The 24,155-nt window shown below is 36.2% G+C and overlaps 1 protein-coding gene across 1 annotated transcript in view; it reads right to left on the bottom strand.

Annotated features, from left to right (window-relative positions):
- The window catches only part of Ush2a (usherin), a 759,580-nt gene that overhangs the window by 173,236 nt on the left and 562,189 nt on the right, over window positions 1–24,155 (bottom strand). Inside the window, exons 47-48 of the mRNA XM_074048325.1 lie at window positions 5,493–5,691; window positions 1,526–1,694 (exon numbers count right to left, since the gene is read on the bottom strand). Of these exons, the coding sequence (XP_073904426.1) occupies window positions 1,526–1,694; window positions 5,493–5,691 (368 nt within the window). The remainder of the gene's footprint in view (window positions 1–1,525; window positions 1,695–5,492; window positions 5,692–24,155) is intronic.

Here is a 24,155-nt window from a genome sequence, read left to right as displayed (position 1 = left end):
TAATACACATCAAACAAAATCCAAGAACAAGAGAGTGGAACAGATTCTGCTCGGAATTGGTGGGGGAGGGGATTGGCCCAAACAATGTATACACATGTGAGTAAATGTAAAAACAATAAAATAAATTAATGCCTAAATTAACCAGATGTTTAGCATAAATTCCATGTTTAACTCTGCATCCCAGGGCATTCAGCTTTCCTAAAGCCCCCACACAACCTTAGGGGATAGTGAAAAAATTTTTCCAGGACAGATTGTAAGTGACAGTCATAGTAAGGTAAAAGTTTAGAAGTCTGGAACAGTCCTTAAAAATGTCAACACATGTTAATGAAGTAGACAGGGACCCTAAATGAGATGAGAGGCATATGCTTTATTGGCCCTTGATCCATAACCTACTAACCACTAAAAGTAAAAGTAAAGTGCCCACCTTCCCTTATTCCCTGCCCTTATCCTCACATTCTTATTGCAGAGACAAAACCTGTCAGGGGCAAGTGATTCCCTGATGTCTTCAAAACTAACTGGCTGTCGATCCACATCTTACACAAGAGAGGAATAAATCTCTGAAGACATAGGAAAAAGTTTCTTTAAAATTACCATCCTTATGACTTGATTCTAAATCACTCCAGCAACCCAATAAAAGTTTTCTCTGTTGAGGGACAGCCTCAATCTCTTTTCCCTTTCGATTAAAATTTTGCCTATAAAAATCATTCTCTCTGCCTCAGTTTTATTTCTGCTATCACAAAGGCAGGAGGTCCCTCACCTCTAGTACCGTTAGTGTGCTTTGCTTAAAGAGGCAGTGAAAAGGAAGCATAGGTTTTGGAGAGTTGTCTGTGTTCATGTTCACATTTCATCTTGTTCACTGGTATTCACCAATGTGGGTGTGTTACCCACAGTCTTTAAATCTGTTTTATTACTTGTAAACTGCAGGTAAGATATAGATTGCCTAGAATTGTGAAGATGATTTAAGGTATCATATGTAAAGCCTACCAGAGAGTTAGGATTTCATAAATGCCATTGTTATTACCTATCATTCTTAATCACATTCCCTCGGGCATTGTGCTACCCTGTGCTGCATCTCTCCCAGCCCTGCAAGACCTAGAACCATGAGAAGACACTGACAGTGGACTAGAATTCTCAGATAAGTGGAATCTGCACCTATCATCCATCCAGGATCAATGCATGTGTAGTTCAGAATGAAAATGGAGTAGGGCAGCAACTTTCAGATTTGATGGTGAAATATTGAGCCACATGAAAGAAATAAAGTCATAAAATACAGGGAAGTGACTAGATTTCCAGGTATATTGCCTTATGCAGTAGATACTGTCAGTCTCTGATATTCTTTCTTCCTTTTGCTTCTCCATAGCCTTGCTTAGATGTCAACAAAGGTAAAGTAAGAAATAACATTTAAAGCAGGCCTCTGGTTGCATGTTTGTGGCTCAGCTTTTGTTGGGGAGAAATCTGAACTAACTTGCTGACATGAGTCATGAGCTTCCCCTAGCTATTGAGCATACCTGGAAATGATCCTCACCTGGGAGAATTGTAGCGTAATACCCAGAGCAGCACTGATGACTTGGTTGTACTTCTCGTATTTGGCCACCACCACAAACTCCAGTTGAATTCAGGGTGGATGAGATATATTTTTCTTCACAACAGTGGTATCCAGGCTGGGGGTCATAGAGCACTCCAGTACAACAAACCTGAAAGTTTGGAATCCAGTTTTAAGGAAATAATGGTTTAGTTAATAGTATTAGATCTCATGTGATAGAATTGTTTTCTCATAGGACCTTGGTTGAGATTATATTACTTATATTCCAAAGGTTTAAAAAATGTATTTTCCAGCATCATTCAAATTCTACAAATGAACTTTTTAAAACTAGTCTTCAGCCATGCTTTGCTCTCCATTACATCTTATAAATACAAATTATCTTGTGAATGTTAAAGCTTCCAATGTAAAGATGTTTAGAAGTATATATGAACAATTTCTTTCAAATATATGTTTTTATTTTAATGGATGCTTAAGTTGAAAAAAAACATATGTAGGAAAAGTGACTCCTACTGATCCTTCTTTTTTTAATAAATTGAATTTTCCTTATAATTTATATGATCACTTATTTACAAGCCCAATCTTCAGACAAGGTGTTCTTAATAGAACTATATATATACACATATATATTAGGCTAACACATTTTAGAAAAAGAAAATTTATATGGAAATTAATTTTGAAAGGCCCTTTTAACTCTGTGTTTTCTTCGGGAGCTGTGGAAGAAATTATGTGCTTGAACAATCAAATAATTATTTGCAGACTCACTTGAAGTCTGAGAGATTGACATGCTGTATATATAACAAATCAAGTACTGAAGTACTGAAGAGTCGCTAGAAAGAAGCCTCAGAACTTGTACTTTTCATACGTTACATTAGTTAGAGAGATACATCCCATGGCAGGCAAAAATCAACCACTATTTAAAGGCATTTGCTTTTTCTCCTTTTGCTTGGTGATACTTCCAGCATCCCCCAACATTTGATCCAAGTTCAACAAAATAGCTTTAGAATGTAGCATCTCCAAGTCTTTTCCCCCCACTCTAAGCAAGTGCTCTACCACTTGAGCCATACTCCCAGCCTATTTTTATGTATTTTGTTTTTTAGACAGGGACTCATTACCTTTGCCCAGGGTTGTCTTAGAACTTGCCATCTGCCTGCCTCTGTAGCATTCTCCCAGTAGCTAAAGTTACAGGCATGCACCACCCTGGCTAGCAGCATCTCTAAGTCTTCAACAGCTCCACTAGCTTAGTACTTCATTTTCAAAAGTTACTAAAAGCAAAGAAATTGGGATGGAATCCAAAGTCCACCCCTTGGCTCTTTAGGTAGCCCTGGCAAACCTGCAATAATGAATTTCTTTTGTTGGGAAAGTCTTTAGGACTGGTTTGCTTCCATCCTTTCATTAGCAATGCCATCCATCACAAGAAACATGTGCCTTTCTTCTTCCCCAAACTGGCTTAGATCACTGTTGGGTCGGAAAGGGAGCGTTTTCAAGCAGTTATTTCTCTTGGGAGGTCTTCCCATAAACAAGAGTGTTCCCTAATCTTCTCACTCAGTCTCCAGGTTCATTGTCTCAGAAAGCATAAAGGGAAATTTCAATAACTTGAGCTGATTTGAGTGTGGCTGATTTTTAAATAGATGGCCTTTTCCTTGCTCTATGGTGTTCAAAAGCAATTTTATAATCTAGTGATTCTCAAAGTGTGGCCCCTGGACCAGCTGCAGAGGTCTCATTTGGGAACATGTCAGAAATGCAAATTCTCACAGTCCACCCTGAATTTGGGGAATCAGGATCTCTGGGGGTGGGGCCCTGCATTCTGTGTTTAACCAACCTTCCAGGGCTGATATTCACTGGGATTTGAGAACCATGACTACAATTATGTGGTAAAGCTTGAATGAGTATTTTGGGTCCCCTGATATTTATAGTGATTTAGCCAAGAGGTTCTTAGACTCCCAATAAAAGTCTCTTTTCTACCTACATAGTTAACCACAAACCAAAGGTTACCAACAAATTCTTTTGAAATTTTAATTGACTTCCTTTTTTTTTCTTTCACTAACAATACCTGTATTGCCTCTTAAAATCCTTAAAATAAAACTTTATTTAGGGAATCATTATATAACATTCTATATTGCATCTCTTTTTAACAATGTAAAATGTTGTTACAGCAATAATGGAATGTGATGTTTCTTTTCATGATTATTAGATGAGATTTGTTTGTGTCACTTTCATAAAGGTTAACCTTTGTTTCTTTTTTCCTTATTCTTTAATTTACATTTTTTTTCTCTATAAGGGATGACCTGTATCTTTGTTATTTGTAGAGTACTGGACTATGTGTGTCTTTTTTCTTGCTCTTAGTTTTTTTATTGATTTAAAATTATATTAAATAACCCTCTGCTATTCTGAAAAAAAAAATACTGGGTTTAGAAATGCTGTATCAAAGAGGCTTTTACTAATTATTAAATTTCTTCAAAAGCTTATAAAAACAGTTTTGATATCAAAGTATGATATGGTAGAAGTAATATAAACAGTTTAGTCTGTGTATATAGAAATCTTAGCTGTATGTTTTTAATATGCTATTACACTCAATCTTTTCTTTGCTCCATAATAGGTGTATTTTTATTGAATATGGATATTAAGAACATTTACCTTTCGATGTTTTAGAATGTACTTAAATGAAGGCATTATCTTTCCTAACTTTACTGTTTTACTCTAACTTCACTGCTATGCTTTAGTTAAAAAACTATTATCAAATCCTTTATATGAACCTAAACTGCTATCAGAATTTTACCAGAATCAATATTGATGAATGTTGTTTCCTATGCTTGACAAAGTTCAAATCACTAATTCATATGGCTACATAATTATGCTTCACTTGTCAACTTCTTATTGTATAGTACATACTGAAATAATAGAAGCAAAAACAATCTAGGTGTGAATTCTGTATTTTGCTGAATGTGTTTCTGAATTTTATCTTTCTCATGGAGAACATTATTTTTGTTGTTGTTGTTGACATCTTTATTCCCTGAACCTTGATGAGTGATAGTGAAGAGAAAAAGAAACAAATTCTTATGGCACTGGATGATGACACTCATAGCAAGCATTTTTTATGAGCAAATTTGCTCATGAAATTAAAACTTACAAAAGTATGCTCATCAGAGTGCATATTACTGGCTTAAATTGATATAAAACTCAGGTATACTGACAATTTTGGAGACTGTCAAAAATGTATAGTTGGCCACAGGCTGGCTTTATGCAGTTTGTAAGTGGTAACCACTGCTAAACTTGTGTAAGCAATTATAATTTGTATTTTGATCTATATTGCTTCAGGAACGCACTTTCTTGATTACTGATTCTGTTATAGTGAATCCTATGAATTTAGTAGTAGCTTTAGTCATTGAATTTGTGATGTTATTGATAAATAGGAACATTGTTTCATTGTATGAAATCCTACCTTCAAACGAAGGATTTTTGTGTGGTGCTTATCAATAAAAGCCATTTGCAAACTCTCTGTCTAGCTGTATTATTGATCTGATTCCTAAATAGCAACTAATATGAACATTAATCTGCAAATGACCATAATTTTAAAATATTTCTGAAAACTATGAAGGGTTTCAGTTTACAGTTTACAGTTACTCATCAGTGTCATGTAAATAAATACCCATTTGTGGCCAAATGGATTTGTTATAAAGAATATTTCAATTCCCTCAAGCAAATACAAATTTGGGAGTTTTCTTATCATTAGAATAAACCCATATCCCTTGTAAAGATGATGAAAAAAAGGGGAAGATTAAAATGCTCATGAGGATGATAGGTCTTTTATCAGCATTCTTCCTTTTCCATGGGGTCATGATAAAGTAGTAGAAATATTGCTAAAGATATAGCAGGTATACGAAGCCAGGGATTTTAATAGAAATGTTTACTGAGAAAAACACACTTCACTGATGGATTTGTGACCATTTACCTTAGCTTCAGGAGAATAGCAAATGTGTTCACAGATGTTTTCAGGTTTTTGACACTTTACTGCCTGACAGAGCTTATTACTGTGATTCTCCACTAGCTTTTGGGTTTTGGGGCATGAATGCCATGTTTTTCGTAAAAGATCATATTCAAGAATGATGCCATTTGGTTTCCCTGGAGTCATCCAATCTATTTGAAGGGATCTGCAACAGACAGAAAAATTAGAATAATTTTATTAAAAACAGCATTTTACTATATAATTCAGGCTGGCCTCGAACTCTCAATCTTCTTGCCTCCAATTTCAAAGTTCCAGGACTACAGATGTGCACCACCATACCTAACTGGAAGCAGTACCATTGAGAAGACAAAATTATGGCTATCAGCCTCCTTTCCTTTTCAATTAATGTCCCAAATTGGTCAAAAGTTCTACTTCATTGTCAGCTTTTTAGCTAAAAATTAGAAGGTATAGATACTAACATATATTTAAAATATACTAGTATGTGACTGCCATATAATGCTTTCAGAATCAATCAAAACTATTTTAGCTTGGTTAAATAACTCATGGCATGAGTCCAGGGGTCACTCACTTTTAAGTTTCAGAGACAAGAAAAAATATCACTGTTTATAACAGAAAATCAACATAACATTTAATTTGATGAGAGGTAAGACCTAAATAACATGGCTTTGTAAGCAGAGTGAAAATGAGAATGTGGCAAACCTAATCTCTGGGCACCTTCTCCTTTGCCTTACCTCAGCTAGGACTAGTGATATGACACAGGTGCTCTGGGGTGCAAGTGGAAGACAGCTACAGGATTCCTAGGGAATTTTAGCTTTGTTGACACATCTGCCACCTTCTCCCTTGTTTTTCCATTCTGTTTTACATGATGTCTGTCACACTGATAATCATCTTGTAGTGATTTGAGAAATTCTGTAAAAGTCACAAAGATGCTGCCATGGTATTTGGTATTGATGAAAGAATGCCAACAACCATCTACATCTAGATTTTTCTTCTTGCCTCTCTATTGTTGGCAGCCCAAATTGAGAAAATCTTTAATAGTACTAATTTCCTTCAAATGTACTTTACTTCAGTATATCTTCAGTTCGGAATAACCTAAATGAATTTATTTCTCCAACAACTCGGGTCAGGTATGCTTTGTGGCCAGAAATATAGGAATTGGAGATTTCCATAACAAATGCCTTTATGTCATCATGTTTTTAAAGACGACATTTGATTTTTAAACATTGAGCTACAATCTCATTTTAACACAGGTATGACTTTTTTCAGGAATGGAGGGTATACAATGAAGGTACACATCTGGTCAAAACTTAACAGAATTTTCAATCATCTATTAGTATTTTACTTGCTGTAGTAAGTAAGATCATAATGTAAAACTGTTCACAGAGGAGACATTGCTAAGCGAGATTATTTATTCTCAGGTTAATGCTATAGAACTTTGGTCTACCTGCTAGAAAAATGTGACCCAGATCACACAAACATACTATGTTTAGTATTTTCTTAATATGCTCTATAGACATAAAATAGTTCAAAGTTTTTAATAAAGCTCCAGAGATTTGAATATGACATATTCTGGCAGGGTAGCATGGCTAGGAAAACTTCTATATGAATGTAAAAATGATTATTCTTTTTGTTCTTATTATTTTGAAAAATTGAATGAAACTCTCATTTAAGATTAATTCCCTTTTTGTAATTCTAGGATTCAAGCTGTAATATTTAACCAATCAGAAATAGTTTCAGAGTACTTTTTAGATGGAAAACATTTGAGTTGGCACCTTATAGTAAAGTAAGCACACATGAGCCTCTCTCTATACTTCGAAAGTCTTCATTATAAAAATCTTGTAATAAAGTTGAGCACTTTTTCTACCACTGTGTGAAGCATCATTTTGTTGTTGTTGAGGGGAAAATCAGGGTTTGAACTCAGGGCTTAATGCTTGCTAAGCATTACTCTACTGCTTGAGCCACTCTGCCAATTCATTTTGCTTTGGTTATTTTTGAGATAGGGTCTTGCTTTATGCCCAGGTGGCCTGGACTGCAATCCTCCTATTTGTGCTTTTCTACCTAGCTGGGATGACAGGAGTGTAATACTGTGGTCAGTCATTGGTTGAGACAGGGTCTTTTAAACTTTTTGCCTGGGCTGACCTTGAACTGTGATCTTTCCAATCTCTGCCTACCAAGTAGTTAGGATTATAGGCTTGAGCCACCATGACCAGCTTGAAATAAAATTTTTAGTGTATCTTTCATTTTAAGGAGAAATAGGTGTTTATGGGCCAAATTCCTGGGCCCATTTCCTATCAAAATTCCAAATGATATCACTTTTAAGAATTTAATTAAGCCCAAACATTTACATTAAAAAGCAGCCATCAAGATAAACCATGACATTTTAATAAAAGACAGCTAAAATTTTATTATTTCATTTTAGGGGACAAACATAACATATTTAGTAATAAGAATCTGTGGACAGAAAATTAATGTCATCTATGAGAGGACAGTTTTATAGATTACTAGTAGAGTCACCGCTATTATTCTAAAGTGCCTGTCAAATTAATTCCGTATTCTGTAGATACTTTTTTTGCATTCATTGCATAATTAACTACAGATGAGACTATATTGAAGCGATGTTCAAGGGTGTGACTTACCCATAAAAACTGGTGAACTAGTAAGGTGGATGTAGAACACCTTGCCATTCTGACTTGCTTTTCCTGTGCAAAGTAACTGTTAAGTGAGCCTACTTATATTTTTAGTGTTAACACAAACAGTTCAGCTTCTGGCAGTTTGAATCAATGATATGAAGTTAAATAATCAATGAGTAGGAGGTTTTTAGACTTTTATATCTCTCATTAAAACCAACTGGAAGGACATTGTACAGTCTTGTGTTTTCTGATTTGAAAATGAACAACACTGTTGAGAAATACGCACCATTATTAATGGTATTAGTGGTTGTGTTGCTTTGATATTTCAATGTAAAATAGGAGGAACATCTTTAAGCCCTAGGAAGAGTATTAACTATTGGGGAAAAAAGCTGGAGATTTTTTTGCATAGATGACTGCAAGGTGTACACTCATAACATAAACAAACTGCAAAACTTTGAATGGATCTTTTTTATAGATTAGTTCATGAAATAACTTAGTGTTTATCTCTCAATGCAGCAGGGACTGAAATTTAAGTGACCTTAAACAGGGTCTGATAAAAGCCACCATGTCTACACACATTTTAGTACATGAAGTTATTATTGTGTGGTCAGACATTCTAGTTGGACATTTATTTTTAAGTGCCATATTGATAATAGAATTATTGTTCTATCTCTTATATTATGTAATATTGTGATCAACATCACAGTAGGCATCACTTCCAGTAGTCACTTTGTGAAATACAAAATGGCATTGAAGCTAGAAGGCAGTATGGAAAAGTCATTTCTTCTTACCCAGCTTTACACAGGTGAGTGCCAAAATGATAAAGGTCATGTTCTGCTCTGTTAGGACCACAAGAGATCAGCTATGGAGGGCAACGTTTATGTCAGGGAAACTAGTGATGTGGAGCTCCTCACGGGGATCTCTTGAGAAAAACATGCAATTGTTTAAGAAAGAGTCACCTGCCACACAGAGCGTTATGACTGCCAGTAACCACGATGAAATAATAATTGGGGGGGGTGATGCATCTGAATGAAAGACAATAGGCAAAAATGAGCAAGGAGACAGGAAGAACATGCTACAGTCAGGTCTGAGCCTATGAAATGGGAAAATATTTGTATGTGTGTGTGTGTGTGTGTGTGTGTGTGTGTGGTACTGGGGTTTGAACTCAGGGCCTACACTGTGAATCACTCCATCAGTCATTTTTTTTATGGGTTTTTTCAAGATAGGGTCTCTCGATCTATTTCCCTAGGCTGGCTTTGAATCACAAACCTCCTGATCTCCATCTCCTGAGTAGCTAGGATTATGGGTGTGAGCAACTGGCACCCAGCAATGAGAGAAGCTCTGAACTAGAGGTGAGCTTAATATTTTGCTGAGGATAGAATGGACTTTTAAATACCTGATCATGAATCTTAATTACCAAAGTGAGACTCATAACTAAAAATAATTTGAAAGTTATAAGATGTTCCTGAAAGGTATTCAAGAGTTGAGAAAAGGAGAGTCAAAGGAGTGTAAGTAGTAGATGAAAAGTGAAGATTTTCCTCTTTGAATTAAGGTAGCTCCCAAGCTGGTTATATAAGCTTAAATGATGAAAGCATGAACCATGGTGATGGTGCTGGAAATGAAGAACACATATGAGAAGATGTTTGAGAAGAAGATAAACTGGGATTGGTGTTTAATGAATAGGAATTAGGAATAGTCAAAGACGTATGTCTTTCATAATAGGCAGGATGACAGTACACTTCTCGAAATGGACACTGGAAAAGATGGTAAGTTTGTTCTGACTCAAGGTTATGGAAGGAATGGGTGGATATCACAAAAGAAGATCAATAGAAACTGGAGACAGGGCACAGAACTGAGGGAGATATCAAAGTCACATCTCAAAAGATGTCTATGTAACTACAACTATAAGAATGTTCAAACCATCTGAGTAGGAAGGTGAATTTTTTTGTGGAGAACATCCAGAATTAATGAATGGGTTTGTAATGTAACCAATGAAAGTAATCAATGAGTGTTCAGAGAACCAGGCTGAAATGAATTAGGAGGAAGAACTGGATTTTGCTGAGAAGCATAAAGGCACCCCAGTGACTGAGCTGCTTCTGTGGGAGCTACAGGGGGTAGAGAAGTTAGGATGAGTTTGGGAAGAAGAAGGCAGAGAGGGAATGGGAGTAGGGATGGCAGAGCTTCAAGAATAATTTCCATATTATTGAAGACTTTGTCAAACTAACAATGAGTTGGAAAACCAGAACTCATTGGCCATCAAAAAAATATTTCCTGAAAGTCACTGTGATCATGGGTACTGATGAGATTGGCATTACAGTCCTGAATGTACTCCAAATTCTCTTTTGAGAGTACTTTCAAATGGGCATGGTGGCTCCATGCCTGCAATCCCAGCTATATGAGAGGCACAGGTAGGAGAATCATGGTTCAAGACCAGCTTGAGGCAGACCCTATCTGAAAAATAACTGGAAGCAAAAAGGGATGGAGTCATGACTCATGTGGTAGAGCACTTGCCTAACAAGTACAAGGCTCTGAGTTCAAACTCTAGTGCTGTCAAAAAAAACAAAAGAACTTCCTGTATCTTTTTAACATTTTAAGCAGAAAATTCCCCTCCAAATTAAAAGCAGTTTCCTACTCCATATTAGTGGGGGAAGGTGTATACATACATACATCTATATATCTATATATCTATACACACATATATATGCATATATACATATATGCAGCTATATGTATGCATGTATATACATTTATATATACATATATATATAGGTAATATATATATATATATATATATATATATATATAATATATATAGGTAAAACTGTCACTTCACCTCAAGCTATGAATCACTGAAAAATTCAGCAAGAGAAAATCAAAGACAGATAAAAGATGAATAAATTCCCTGATGTCTAATGTTGCAGTATTTAAAAAAAAGATCCTTATAGTATTACCTCAAATTTGGTGAGGCAAAAAAGGAACTCTTTATCCATGAGCTTTGATCTCTTGTGCTATACTCAACTCTAAGTGAAGTAATTTGAAAATGTACAGGGACTTATGGATGATGATAATGGTTTAACCTTCATTTAGAGGCACCCAGCCTATCTATGCTGCTATCATAAACATTTATGAAAAGTTGGTGTATAAAAATATCATTGATGTCACTCAGTATCTTGAGGCAAATTTAAAAACAATTATTTGTGAGCACTACAAAAGCATTATACCTCAGACTCTGCATCAATATCATACCCCCAAACTGATTTGGAACTGAAAAACAAAATTCCTGGTTCCAATTAAAAGCAATAAAATACAAGATCTGTGTTTTCTCTGTTTTCCCTTGAGCTTCATGCCTGGAAATCACACATTTTGGAATATAAGCAGTAATGTAATAAAATCTCTTTCTTGTTTTTCCTTTTATGGAGAATGAATAAGTAAACTTCACAGGCAGCCCAGTAGCCAGTGAAGCTGTTAGCTGGAGTGTTTGTCATATTTCAATCAAAGCCAGAAGCAAGCCAGCTATCTTCATCCAGCACAGTCTCTCCATTCTTGAGGACCAGAATTAATGAATTAGCTATTGATTAAATTCCACTCTAGCAAATCCACCAAGGCAAATAAATGAACTACCCAGGGCATGTGTAGGGCATGGCCAGACATGTCTGGGCTATCGATCAGTAGTTAGTATTCCTTTGGGATAAGAAGCAACTGATGATAATATGACAAGTATGGAAAATGCAATGTAGAAACAGAGTTTGTTTTTGGATGAGCAGCTTATGAAACTAGAGCAGCCTGTCTGATCTTTCTACATTTATGTGCATCTTTGCTTTGGTTTTCCTATTATAATGTCTTGAACTGCAGATGAAAGCAAGGGATAAGTTAAGGTCAAAGACAAAGATGAGTTAGTTGATGCATACTCCATGCAGAAGATCAAACAGGATCAGAAGTTATCTATATGTGTTACTAAAGTATATGCTTTATTTCAGTGATACTGAATTTTACTAAAAAATAAACAAAGCATCTATGAAATACATGTTTCATAAGAAACCAGATTATTTTCAACATTATAGAAGTTAAGTCAGTCTACTGATATTTTTCTGGGAGAATTTCTCATTTGATTTTGCATATTGCTAGCATAAAAGAGATTTTTTTAAAACCAGAAAAGAAACATAATTAACAAGTATTCATTGCCAGAAGTATAATGAAATTACACAAACAATAATATGTACACAGGAGGCTAACTGCTTTGGTGTTGGTGTATTTTGATTAATGGCTTGGCAGCCTGTACCTGCTCATTAGAGCCTTGCTTTTGGAACAGTTACTCTGCTACAATTGGATCATTTTAAGAAAGGAAAGATTTTGCATGCCAATATTTGGTTGTAAATGATTTGTATCAATTTTTTTGCTAGATCTGTGACTGAGGAGAGAAAAAAAAGACAAATCAGCCAAAGGCATTGTAATAAGGAAAAGTATGGTGGAGCGGGACTTCCTTTGCTGGCCAATATGGTGGAACCCCATTGGAGCCAATCACTCCCACTGACTGCAATGGAAATGACTGCACATATTACAAAACATGACAATCTGAGGCTTCTGAAATGCAAGTAATAGTGGGCAGATTGAGAAGAGAGCCAAACTGTGAAGAACAAATATTGGAGGATGAATTTTCCATTTCTTTCCTCTGCCATCTTTAACCCAAGGGCAGTTTCAGTGTGAAAGTGTGAACTGAGAAAGCAAAATCTTAGAGAAACCCAGTCTTTCTGGCCAAAGAACCTACAACAAAAAAAGCCTTGCAAATCAGAGAGTAGGGAGGGATTTCATGTTTTGTTTTGTTTTCTCTATTTTACGTCTTGTCCCTGTCCTGAGGATGATTCCAATACTGTAGCTGCTGTGGCCAAACAGGAATCTATAATCCTAAGGAAAGCTCAGTTTTTTATTCAGAGAGTCAGCAAAAAAGGCCTTTGTGGTCCAAAGAATATGGAGAGAGGAGAATCTCTGTTGTGTTTTCAATTTTTCTCCTACCTCATTGTTCCCAAGTTTCCATAAATTGGGAGGCAGATGGGAAGCAAAAATTCTAAGAGAAACTTCATCATTTAGCCAAACATCCAGGAAGATGAGACCCAGAGAACAAGAAAGTTTGGGGAAATCTTAGAGAAGAGAAAGCTAGAATATCTCCCAATTTTCTGTTACTTAACATGACTCCTGAATCATCTCCAAGTAGCATATTTGTGGTGGTCTTAAATGTGTAAAAATTCAAGCAGTGTAGTAAAGACATTGAAATATGAACTTTTATCTAATTTCCCAGCTATGTCCAAAGTTACTCATTGAGAGGTACATGCATGAGACACACATAAAGTAGCATAGCAAAACTTGAAAAATGAACTGAATTTTAAGTTACTGACAAGGTAAAATGGAATTTGCAGGCAAAAGCTAACCAGCTGGTCACCTGCAGATAAAAGCAAGGAAAAACTTCAACTTTATTTAGAGGGTTTTACTTGGATTCAGATGATCACAATCTAATTTTTAAAACATCCAGGAAAAATATCCCAAGCCACTCAAAATTACACTAATCAAAATAAATATGGAGTGGCTATGCAAATGTCAGATAAAATAAACTTAAAAACAAGGAAATTATGAAGAAGAAAAAGAGATATATGTAATGAAAAAAGTTAGTTTATCAAGAATATACTCCTCAGTGAGTATGCACCCCAATAATAATACACCAATGTACATGACACAATAGCTGGTGTATCTAAAGAAGAAAAGGATGAATCCACAATTTCATTTGGAGACTTCAAATTTCTTTTCACAATAATTGATAGAACTACCCAACAAAAAATTGCTAAATAGAAAGATAGTGTGAGCATTACTATCACTCCATTTCAGCTAATTGGCTTTTAGTCAAGACTCTAACAAGAGCAGAACACATTTTCCCCTCAAGTCCCCATCGAGACTTGAGATGGACAGATCTATCAAGTCTATCAAGACAGACAGATCGTATTCTGTGCAATGGAACAAACCTTTCCTAACTAAAAAAGAATTGAAAAACATAAAACTATGTTCTCAAACCAGAAGAGAAGTAAACTAGGAGATAAGCTATTCTCTTTAAAAATTTAGACACAAAAAGCAAGAAGGAAGAAAACAATAAAGGACAGAAAATAAGATAGAAAATCAATAAAACTAGAAGACTTCTTGAAAAGATCTACAAAATTGATAAAGCTTTAGGGTGATTTTACAATGAAAGAAAAAAATCAATTCAGACTCCATAAACATCTTTCTGTCCATAAATTTGTCAAGTTTTGCAAAATTAACCAACTATTTGTACACATAAGGTAATAGAATTCACTTGAGAAGAACTTACCTGAACCATCCTAAATTTTTAAGGAAATTGAATTATGAGTTAAAATCCTTTCTCCAAGGCAAAAGTAGGTTTCACTGGTAAATTCTACCAACATTTCAAAAGTAAATAATAATATTTTACATAATCTCTTCACAAAACACAAGAAAGGAATACTTCTCAAATCATTTTATAGGTACTGAATCACCAAGATACTAAAATGAGAAAAAAAGGCATAGTACAATGCATTTAATGAAAGTTGATGTAAAATATTTATTTATATTTTTGATGGTATTGGGGTTTGGACTCAGGGCCTCATGCTTGCTAGGCAGGTGCTCTATTACTTGAGCCATGCCACCAGTACTTTTTGCTTTAGCTATTTTCCACACAAGGTCTTGCATTTTTGCCCAGGGCTGGCCTCAGACTATAATCCTCCTATTTATACCTGCCACTTAACTGGTATCACAGGTGTGTACCACCACACTCAGTTTATTGGTTGAGATGGGGGTCTTACTAACTTTTTGTTTGGCTAGCCTCAAAACCACTGTTCTCCCAATTTCCACTCCCTGAGTAACTGGGATTACAGAATGAGCCACCACATCCAGCCTAGCTATAACATTTCCAACATTATAATAGTGGATTACATCTACTAATATGTAAAAAGAAAAATATATCACAACCAACTGGGATTTGTCTAGAGAACACAAACTAGTTAATTGTTTTAAAATCAATATGACTGACATCATATAAATGTAAAATGTGGGGAAAACATTTGACAAAATTCCCTACCCGTTTATAATAAAAACTCTTAGCAAATTAGAAACAAAAACTAAATTCTTCAACCTCCAAAAAGGCAACTCCTCAATGACCATCAATAACATTATCTCTACTGGTAAAAAACGGGAGGTTTTTTTCAAAGACTAGGAATAAGTTAAGATGTGCTCTTATTACCTTGCTGAACTATCCAGTGCAATAAGAGAGGAAAAAGAAAAAAAAAAGGCATACAGATTAGGAAGGAAGAAATAAATTGCTTCTTTTTTGTAAAAGACTTATGTAGAATTCAGGAATCTACAATGAAGCTTCTAAGATTCATAATGTTTTTAGTAAGGTTGCTGAATACAAGATTACTATAATAAAATCAATTTTGTTTCTACCTATCAACAACAAGAAATTGTATTTTATTATTAAAAAGAACATTTTCAAGCACCCCCACAAAAGAAGCAATTATGGAAAAGAAATATGTGTTGAAACAATTACATAATCATATGCAAAAAATGATAACTGTGGAGAGCGGATTACCAGAAGCCTATGAGAACTCGACGTAAGCAAAGTGAGAGGCACCTTAATTGCTTTCATCTGTAAGCTGAGATAGGCACAGCCCCAGCCACAAAACAGGGAAGCAGAACAGCTGCATCTCCTAAATTGTTTACATTCAGAGAAGCAGGAATGGAGGTTTCTCCTGTTACAATGTCACACCCTTCCCTGAGAACTGCTGCTCCACAACCCTGTTTACCACTGGGTATAAAAGACCCCTTGAAGGAGGAAGAGGGGCTTTTGCTTTTGGCTCTTGCTTTGGGATGTGGGGTTTTTCGCTTTTGGCTTTTGGCTTTTGCTTTTGCTTTTGGGTGTGGGAAGCATTTGGAAGGGAAAAGAATTGCTGGAGGAGAACTGCTAAAGGGGAATTGCTAAAGAAAAGCCAAAGAGAACATGAGACAGTGCAAGATAGAGGACAGAGATTTTAAGAGTTATGCATAAGCAGTTTTTAGGTGTGTGTGTTTACAAGTCTGAGCTCCGAGGCTTTAAAAAAGCTAGAGATGGTTCATTCAAGCCTGTGGGCAAAAGACTTTAAAAGAAATTAACAGCTAAGAGAAAACGTTGGACAGAGGGAGTCTAAGGAAAGAGGTTTTAAGCAAGGTTTTAAAGAAGACTTTACAGGCAAGGTTTTAGAGAACTATAAAGGAGTAAGGCCTTAAAGAAAAAAGATAGAGAAAAGAAGCAATGAGGGTTGTGTGTCTCCACCTGAGCACCCAATACACCTGACTCCACTTTCTGTCTGTCTATCTTGTGTCTTTTCTGAATCTCCAGTTGCCCACAGTTAGTCCCAGTTAGGTTCAATAATAACCAGGAGCTAGAGAAAGCTTGCTCTAACAAAGGAGGGAGAAAAAAAACTCCCTCCAGTTAACCTTGTCCCACACCTCAGTTTATAGAAAAATTAACACAAAATTAATTGCAGATGTAAATTCAAAATATAAACATGTGAACATTCTGGAGGAAAATCTAGAAGAAACTGTGACCTAGAGTCAAACAAGTTGTTCTTGTACACATGCCAAATACATAAGCTCTAAAAGAAAAAATGATAAATCAGAATATTGAAATTTAAAACCTTTTCTCTGCTGAAGACACAAGCAAACTGAAAAAACAGGCCATAGACTGGGGGAAAATGTTTGGAAATTATTTGATATTAAATTATATCACATATATATATATATATATATATATATATATATGTATACATACATACAGAAAAACTCAATAATAAGAAAACAAAGAATCCAATGAACAAATTGGTAAAATTTGATGAGACACTTCGACGAAAATGCCAAACACATGCAAAGATAAATCTCACTGGTCATTAGGGAAATGTAACTCTACATCGTAATAATACACCATTAAATAGCTATGAAAAGAAAAAAGCATCAAGTTCTAGTGAAAATGTGGATCACTCAAAAACTCATATTCTGCTAGTAGGAATGCAAGATGTCACTTTGGCAGGTGCTTATGACTCAATCATCCAATTCATTTGCCCAAGTGAATTGAATAAAAACCAATGTCCATGCAAAATCTTGTATATAAATGTTTTTAGCAACTTTCTCCATAGTCATTAAGAACTGAAAACTACTCAAACTATGAACAAATTGTGGTACTTTCATATAATAGAATACCATACAGTAGCAAAAAGTAACTAGTACTAGTATGTGCAAGATGAATGAATCTTTAATGCATTGCACCAAGTGAAAGAAGTCAGAGTTAAATCACTATATATTGTTTGATTCCATTTATACAACTATATGGAAAAGGCAAAGTTGTAGAGATTAGAAAAGTACAGTGTTCTGTTCAGGAAAGGCTGAAAGAGGGGTTTGCAATAAGGGAGCAGCAGGAGGGAATATTTTGACTTAATGCACCAAAAGAGAAAAGACAAAAAAATGGTAACTATTTGGTGCTAGGAATCTAACCCAGGCCTCACACATGCTAGGCAAGAGTTCGATCACTGAGTGACATCCCAGCCCCATAGCTACCATTTTTATGATGCAAGTACTTAACATCCACTGTCCATGTTTTTCATGAGTATAAATATCACTAACTATAAGCACCTTGCTGCTCAATAGGGCTAAGGTGGGGATGGGTGGGGATGGGGAGATATTGGCCAATGAACAGCTTTTTTGATTCAGAATTTCAAAGACATTGTTTCATTGTTTTTCCCACGAATGGCTAATTTCATCAAATTCTCAATGCCATGTGGTACCTGATCTTTCTTTTCTTCCTGGAAATTTTTAGAATGTACTTTTTAAACCTGCTATTCTGAAATTTCCTGATAACATCTCTTTATGTGTAATTCCTTTTCAGTCACTATTTGGCACATGAGGAATTTTTAAATCTGCGTCCCAGTGACTTTCATTCTAGAATATTTTCTTAGTGCCTTTCTCTGATTATTTTTCTCTTCTGTTTTCTCTTTACAGAACTTTTATTATTCAAATTTTGTACTTTGTAGATGTTTCCTTAACATTTTTTCCTTTTTATCTTTATCTTTTATTGTATTTTCAGGGACAGTCCCTCAAATTTTCTTCCAATGTTTGAACTCAGCTTTCAGACTTCTAATAACTGTGTGGTCCCTTCCTCCTACCATTGATTGTTCCTTTATTCTAGTGCCCTGTTTCTAGTACTTTTTTCTAGTACCCTGTGCATGTTTCATGGATAGAGGGTCCTTTATTTCTTTGAGGTTATAATATTTTTTCCTCACCTGCATTGTTTGTGAGTCTATTAAATCGTTTATTTTGCTTTAAGAGTAATGAACCAAACCAAACCAAAACAGAACAAAAGCAAAACAAAACAAAAAACCAGCTGACTGATATTATGAAACACTGGCCCACAGTAAGGAGAGTTCACACAGGGAGAGGTAGGGAAACTAAGAACTTGAATAGGGTTGATATGCTCATTATACAAGAATGAATAGAGAAATCTTAAACTGACTGAAACTACCATAAGAAAGGGATTAAGGCAGAATGAAGAAAATTACAGGAGATAAACCAATTGGAGTTATAATACATACATACATGGAAATACCACAAAGGAACACCCTGTGTTTATATCAAGCTAAAACTTCATGTTTTTCATTTTGTCTTTTCTTTTGTTTCTCCTATAAAATCAAAGAACAGGAAGGCGGAACAAGTCCTGCCCAGGGAGAAGGGTTGGCACCAGTAGGAGGGGGAGATGTTAGGGAAAGGGGGTAGAAGAGTGAATACGGTGCAATACAATGTGTACACATGTAAGTAAATGCAAAAATGATACCCATTTAAACTCCAGGAATTGGGGGAAGGAGGGATGAAGGAGAATGGTAGAGGAGGTAAATTCAACTATGATAGATTTGATATGTTGTAAGAACCTGTGTAAATGCCACAATGAACCCCACCCATCATAACAATAAAGGTTAAAAGAAAACCAGCTGACTGCATGCTGCATGAGTGAGTTTTGTCGTTTGAGATACTTCCCTACTGAGTGTCAGGTGGCAAACTCTTTTTTTTTTTTTTTTTTTTTGGAGGATCCCCATGTGCTGCTAGCTGAAGGTATTTTATTTGGGGTCATTCATTTTTTTCTAGAGAAGAATGTCCAGTTTCTTATGAGGAGGCATTAATTACTGACTACTTACTTTTGAGAGCAGAACTGGGGAAAGGAACCAAGGGTCCCGCTATTTGTGTCATAGTATCCCTTTATCATTTTTTTTTTACCTCTGTCCTTCATCTCAGCTACCTTGTGTCTAGTATCCTTAATTCTTACCATTGTTCATTTTCAATTTCTCTGGAGCATGTATGTCTAACATCCTGGTAGATGAACTTTGCATTGTGGGAGAAGTGAAATAGGAACTTGCATATATATACAGAGGTAAGCAACCTTGGGTACCAATCATCTTTCAGTTAATCTCATGATTTCAGCTTTGAATCTTATCCCACCTTCCTGCCCTCTTCACAATCCTTCAAGCTTTTAAGTGCTTAGAAGCTCAGAATCTCTGCAGGAAAATTCACTTGTTTCCTGTTACTATTCTCCTCTGCCAACCAATATATTTTGGTTGTAAATTTCTCCACTGAACTAAATTTTCCTCTTCCTCATAAATATCACTTCTAAAATTGTATTGAAATCTCTCTTTTATTGCTATCTCTCTTCTCAATTTTCTTGCTTTTGTTGTATACTGATTTTTTAAATGGTCCTGCCACTAAGTTAACTTATTTGGATATAAGTAATCTTTAGTACAATAAACATTATTTTCCTTCTGTTATCACTTATAAAAATCTTAAAGGACAAAATGTAGAAACACACATTTGCTCAATTTATCATAAGGGCTTGAGATTATTTTTAGTAGCAAATAAGCATGTTATCTAAGACATAGTCCTTTGTCCCATTCACCTAGACTTGATTCCTGCAGGTGTTAAGAGACAAGAATTTGACAACATCCAATCTTCCTTGGATTTTTTTCATGGATAAATTCAAATGTTTCATCCTCCAGGAGGCCTTCACTGGCAATGCTGGGTAGAGTTTGGAATTTTTCTCCTTGCATTCTTCTTGCACATACTTGAAATGTCAATTGTAGCATTTTTCACATTGTGCTATAACGTACTTTGTTTAGAGGAGTGTCTCCCACAGCAGGCTGGAACTTTGCAAATTTAGAGTCATGTGTTATTCTCATTTTGACTCCTATTGTATTATAGCCACAAATGTATTTAATGAAAGAATAAATAAAAGTCTCTGGTGTCCGTTAAACTTGACTATTTCCGCCCTGCATGGTACAGACATGTCTACCTTGAATAAGTAAGGAAAAATCTACCTTGAGGATTATCAATTAAACAGCACATCAAAAATCAGATCAGCATTCATGTGTTTGGTAGAAAACACACTTAAGTCAACATGACTCTTGCCACGAGGTGCTAAGAATTCGGTTATTTAGGCTATTGGGTTATTTTAATTACCTTAGTCATTAGTTGTCAAGGCCCTTACACCTATTTTTGCACTGATTTTAAAAAAAGGCCTAGAAATTTCAATCTGTTATGAATGACTCTTTCAGAATTACAACATTGTCTAACAGATTGATTATTTCATGCTCTCAGTGCGTATTTGTATTTGTACATATGTGTGTAGGTGAAAGGCAAAAATACAACGTGGGCATGCTCAGATTTCTTTCTCTAGCCTCCACTTGATGCACATGGGTGGATAAGCATCTCACTTTGGGATTGGGAAATGATATTAAGTTTTCTTAGGACTGTTAATAATGATTGTAAATTATGTACTTTCAAACTATGGCCATTTCTCAGCAACAAAAGGCTACAGATATAAACACAGGGCGTTCCCTTGTGGTATTTCCATGTATGTATGTATTGTAACTCCAATTGGTTTATCTCCTGTAATTTTCTTCATTCCTTTCTTATGGTAATTTCAGTCAGCTTAAGATATAGACAGATATTTCTAACTTAAGGGCAATCTCACATACATAAATAAATATATTTTTAAAGATATTACATTACAAGGTAGTCATTCCAATTAAAATTGTACTTTGTTTTATAAAAAGATTCACTACAGACCACATTTTAAAAAATAGGCTCTTGACACAGCCGCGTCAACACGGCAGCCGGCGCAGAGAATCTCCACTTCACGTTAAACGGAGAACCGAGGAGGCCCCCAGGGCCCCCAGTGGCCGGCGCCCATACGGCTTGGGAAGACGCGGACCAGGTGAGCTTCGCGGTACCGCGGTTCCCCCACAGACAAGCCTGGGCCAGAGCAGCATAGCCCCCTGGACAGACTGACCTCCACCCGGGAAAAAAAGAGAAACTGAGTACTAAGCAATAAGAACAGTTAAGACACGCTGGAAAGAGGGTGGGGCGCCCTGAGCGCTGAAGATTGGGGGAAGGGAAGCCTTCCCGGGACTGTAAATAAACGAGCCGGGTGGGCCGGAGAGGCTCTGGCGGGAGCGGGGCGCGCCCAGCAACCGGGAGCGGGACGCTTGTGAGAGGAGGGAAGACCCACTTCCCACGTGAACTGTAAATAAACACGCAGGCCTGACAACGCGGGGCAGTGTCGCCTTTCCCAGTGCTTGGAAAGGGAAAAGCCTGTAGCAGAGGCCCCCCTCCCCCGCACAGGAGAACTCTGAGCAAACAAAGCCTGTGGGACCAGGTGAGTGCTAAGCTCACCCCAGAGATCTGCATAAATAACGCCGCCAGCTACAGGCTGAGAGCAGCAGGCAGGCAAGCCACAGTTGCAGATACCACTCTCAGAACTGCCTCCAGACGCTTTTTTTTCTTTTTCTCCCTACCTTTGATGAGAGAACAACCGAATTACACCTGCAAGCTGAAAAACTTACTGAAACTGTATTGCATTTGAACTGGGGACACTTGGTGGGGCTTTTTTTTTTTTCTTCTGTGTGTGTGTGAGTGTAGTTTTGTTCTACTTTATGCATCCCCTTTGATGAGACAACTACAGAACAACATCTGAGGCACCAACTCCAGGACTGGAGATTGAGACGGACATCCAAATTATTAAGACTGAAATTGCATTGCATATAAACTTGGAAGTTTTTTGGTTTTTTGTTTTTTTTAATTTTCTATTTTCCATTTTATTTTAATTCATTTTATAAATAGATATTACTTTCATATACTTATTTTTTATTTTTTTTATCTTTGATTTTCAATCCTCTCTCTGTCACTCTATTGTCTGTTCAGCTTACTGTCGATTAGTACACTAACACTCCCTGTTTATACCTTTGAAACTCTCTTGTCTGATACCTTGTTCTGCTTTCTCCCTCTTGTCTGTATATTTGTTTTCCCCTTCTCTTTAACTTCTTGCTTTCCATCTCAGCTCACTCTTCCATTCTCAATATTACCATTGTTATTATTACAAGCTAGAAAATACTTAATTACACACAGTACAGGGACAGTAACAACACCAAGGACAATGACAGGAAGACAGAAAAAACAAGGAAACCAGTTTCCCCACAGCAAAAAATTAGTACAGGAACCAGAGGGGAATGAAGAGAACAGAAACTCAGAGCCAGACTCCAACAAAATGAAGATAAACTATGCCAAAGGACCCAATGAAGCCTACAAGAATAATTTAAAAGAAGACATACTACAAGTACTCAATGAGAATTTTATAGAGATGATACTGGATAGGGTCAACCAAAATGTACAGGAGACACTCAAGAAATTCCAAGACAATAAAAATAGAGAATTTGAAAAAGCAAAAGAAGAAATAAAGGAAACCATAGAAGCACTGTATAAACACCAAAGTGAAAGAGAGAACACAATGAATAAATGGATAAATGAACTCAGGACAAAAATAGACAACAATAAAGAAGAAAACAGCCAGGAAATGGAAAACCTCAGAAAAAAGAACGAAACAGAACTGCAAAACAAAACAGAAGGCCAATCCAGCAGAATAGAACAAACAGAAGACAAAATCTCAGAACTTGAAGATGAAATGGTAATTAAAGGAAAAACTGAAGAACTACTAATTAAACAACTCAAGACCTGTGAAAAGAAAATGCAAGAACTCACTGACTCCATCAAAAGACCAAACTTGAGAATCATGGGCATCGAAGAAGGAGAAGAGGTGCAAGCGAAGGGAATGCGTAATATATTCAACAAAATAATAACGGAAAATTGCCCAAATCTAGAGAAAGATATTCCCATACAAATGCAAGAGGCCTCCAGGACACCAAACAGACCAGATCAAAATAGAACTACTCCACGACATATCATCATTAAAACAACAAGTTCAGAAACTAAGGAAAGAATATTGAAGGCTGCAAGAGAGAAAAAACAAGTAACATACAAAGGTAAACCCATCAAAATCACAGCAGACTTCTCAACAGAAACATTAAAAGCAAGAAGAGCGTGGGGTGAGATCTTCCGGGCACTGAATGAAAATAACTTCAACCCCAGGATACTCTACCCAGCAAAGCTATCATTCAAAATAGATGGAGCAATAAAAGTCTTCCATGATAAGCAGAAACTAAAACAATATGTGACCACAAAGCCACCATTACAAAAGATTCTGCAAGGGATCCTGCACACAGAAAGTGACACCCAACTTAACCATGAAAAGGCAGGCAGCACCAAACCACAGGATAAGAAAAAGCAAGACAGTAGAGAGTAACATCAAGTTAGGTACACACAATCAAACCTTCAAACAACTAAGATAACTAAATGGCAGGAATCACCACATACCTATCAGTACTAACACTTAATGTTAATGGACTTAATTCACCCATCAAAAGACACCGTTTGACAAAATGGATTAAAAAAGAAGCTCCAACAATTTGTTGCTTACAGGAGACTCATCTCACCGACAGAAATAAGCATAGGCTTAGGATGAAAGGCTGGAAGAAGATTTACCAAGCCAATGGCCCCCGAAAACAAGCAGGAGTAGCAATAG

The sequence above is a fragment of the Castor canadensis genome, chromosome 11, assembly GCF_047511655.1.
Source record: "Castor canadensis chromosome 11, mCasCan1.hap1v2, whole genome shotgun sequence".
Classification (NCBI taxonomy): Eukaryota; Metazoa; Chordata; class Mammalia; order Rodentia; family Castoridae; genus Castor; species Castor canadensis.
The sequence above is the reverse complement of the archived record's forward strand: the minus strand, read 5'-3'. Positions and strand labels throughout refer to the sequence as shown.